Source organism: Echinops telfairi, unplaced genomic scaffold, assembly GCF_000313985.2.
Source record: "Echinops telfairi isolate 266 unplaced genomic scaffold, ASM31398v2 ScPeMD7_7462;HRSCAF=8500, whole genome shotgun sequence".
Lineage (NCBI taxonomy): Eukaryota > Metazoa > Chordata > Mammalia > Afrosoricida > Tenrecidae > Echinops > Echinops telfairi.
In genome coordinates this window covers 5,567,960-5,569,978 of record NW_022111362.1, presented here as the reverse complement: position 1 = coordinate 5,569,978, position 2,019 = coordinate 5,567,960, and the positions used below count along the sequence as shown (strand labels likewise).

Genomic DNA, 2,019 nt, shown 5'->3' with positions numbered 1-2,019 from the left:
CCCTGAGAGTTGAAGGAATTCTTAGAGTCCTTCTTGTGGTTGTGTGGATGCTAAGAAATAGCAGTTGATGTATCTTCCCATAGGGTGAAAAAAATTTTCCAAAGTCATCTTCTTTTTTAATTTTTTCTTCCCAAGAACTTTGTGCCACACATTTTGATGCTTTAAATTGTTTTCTCTGTCTCCTGCTGGATCCAGTGCCCTCACTCTATGCTCCATCCCTGTGCTAAAATTCACACCTTTGTGGCTTTCCCTAACATTCGTCTACCCAGTTATATTGGCCTTTGTCCTTTTGTGTCCAGCCTCAGAAACTCAAGGCATATGAAAAACTTTCTAACCATCTTGGTATAGCTAACGTGAAGGTGTCACCCTGAATCCAAGCCCCACAGCAGGCCTTTCCTGAATCTCCAAAGTGATTCAGTCATTACACCTTATGTGTGTGTCCTGTTTGATGGGGCTCTCCCTTTTTATTCATACATATTGTGCTTTATTATTTTGTTCAAAGACTCTTTACCCAGCGTATAAAGATATGCTCTTGGCTAGATCTTTATATAAGAAATTCCCTTTCCCAGACCATTGTCATATATTAGGTGCTTGATACACACCAACTTCTTTCGTTGGTGTTAGAAGAGGGAATTGAATTCCCTGGTTTGAAACATTCACAGGACATATTGGATTGTGCTGAAGCTGCACTGAGTTTCTGAGGCTGAACACAAAGGCATTTGATGAGCCTTTATAAATTGGAGAAACAGGCAGGCATGGATATTATCTGACTCTACAGCTGTTATGTATATTGGTAGACTAGTACAGATGAAACAAGGGTATGGTCGATTAGCTTTCAGGTGTGGTTTTCTGCTCTCATCTCTGTCTCCTCCTCCTCCAGGAGAAATGAGCCTGTGAGCTTACCCAACAGGAGAAGGGTGCCATGGAGAGCACCATGGAACAGAGGAGCGTGATGGTGCGCAGTAAAATCAGCGATGTTGGCAAGAGGAATGGTCTGATTAACACCAGGAACTTGATGGCAGAGGGTAGAGATGGACTGGTGTCCATTTATCCAGCACCCCAATACCAAAGCCGCCGAGTAGTGGCTGGTACCACACCAGCTGTCCTGGATGGCAACAGAAGTGATTCAATTCAGCAGCTGCTAGACCCTAACACCCTTCAGCAGTCAATGGAGTCTCACTACCGTCCCAACATCATTCTCTATTCTGAGGGTGTTCTTCGCTCCTGGAGGGATGGCATGGGTACTGACTGCTGTGAGACCACCTTTACTGAGGACCATCCACCCACCAAAGACAGCCTGGAGTACCCTGATGGGAAGTTCATCGAACTCTCAGCCGACGACATCAAAATTCATACCCTTTCCTATGATATGGAGGAAGAGGAGGATTTCCAAGAGCTGGAGGTCAGAGGATGTTTGTTAGATTCCATTTTCATAGATTGTGTGAGATGGAATGGTGGGGGTCTAGTGGGAACCCATGAGTTAGGGAATGAAATCATTGCACGGAAAGGCAAAGAAGGTAAAGGCATTCTTGATACTTCTTAACTCTTGAATATTTATGAAGCATGAACTAAACCCACTACCATTAAGTCAATTCTAACTCATAGTGACCCTGTATAGGGTTTTCAAAACTTTACATCTTTATGGAAGCAGATAACCTCACATTTCTCCCATGAAGCAGCTAGTGGCTGTGAACCACTAACAGTGAGGTTAGCATCCCATCACTTATCTGAAACCATTACTAAGGTTCCATTTGAAAGACAGAGTGGAGAGAAACTGATACATGAAGACCGAATAGATCAGTGATTCTCAATCTTCCTAATGCCACAACCCTTTAATATAGTTCCTCATGTTGTGGTGACCCCAAGCCATAAAATTATTTTCATTGCTACTTCACAACTGTAATTTTGCTACTGTTATGAATTAGATGACCCCTGTGAAAGGGTCGTTTGACCCCCAAAGGGGTAATGCCCCCACAGGTTGAGAATCACTGCAATAGATGTTTCGTCAGTTATTCTGAT

General features: G+C 43.2%; 1 protein-coding gene across 4 annotated transcripts in view; it reads left to right on the top strand.

Moving 5' to 3' along the window:
• The window catches only part of SYNDIG1 (synapse differentiation inducing 1), a 268,069-nt gene that overhangs the window by 86,704 nt on the left and 179,346 nt on the right, over nt 1-2,019 (top strand). For all 4 annotated transcript variants that reach the window (XM_045283542.1, XM_004717782.2, XM_045283540.1 and 1 more), the window contains exon 2: nt 881-1,402. In XM_045283542.1, the coding sequence (XP_045139477.1) occupies nt 923-1,402 (480 nt within the window). In that variant the 5' untranslated portion in view covers nt 881-922. The remainder of the gene's footprint in view (nt 1-880; nt 1,403-2,019) is intronic.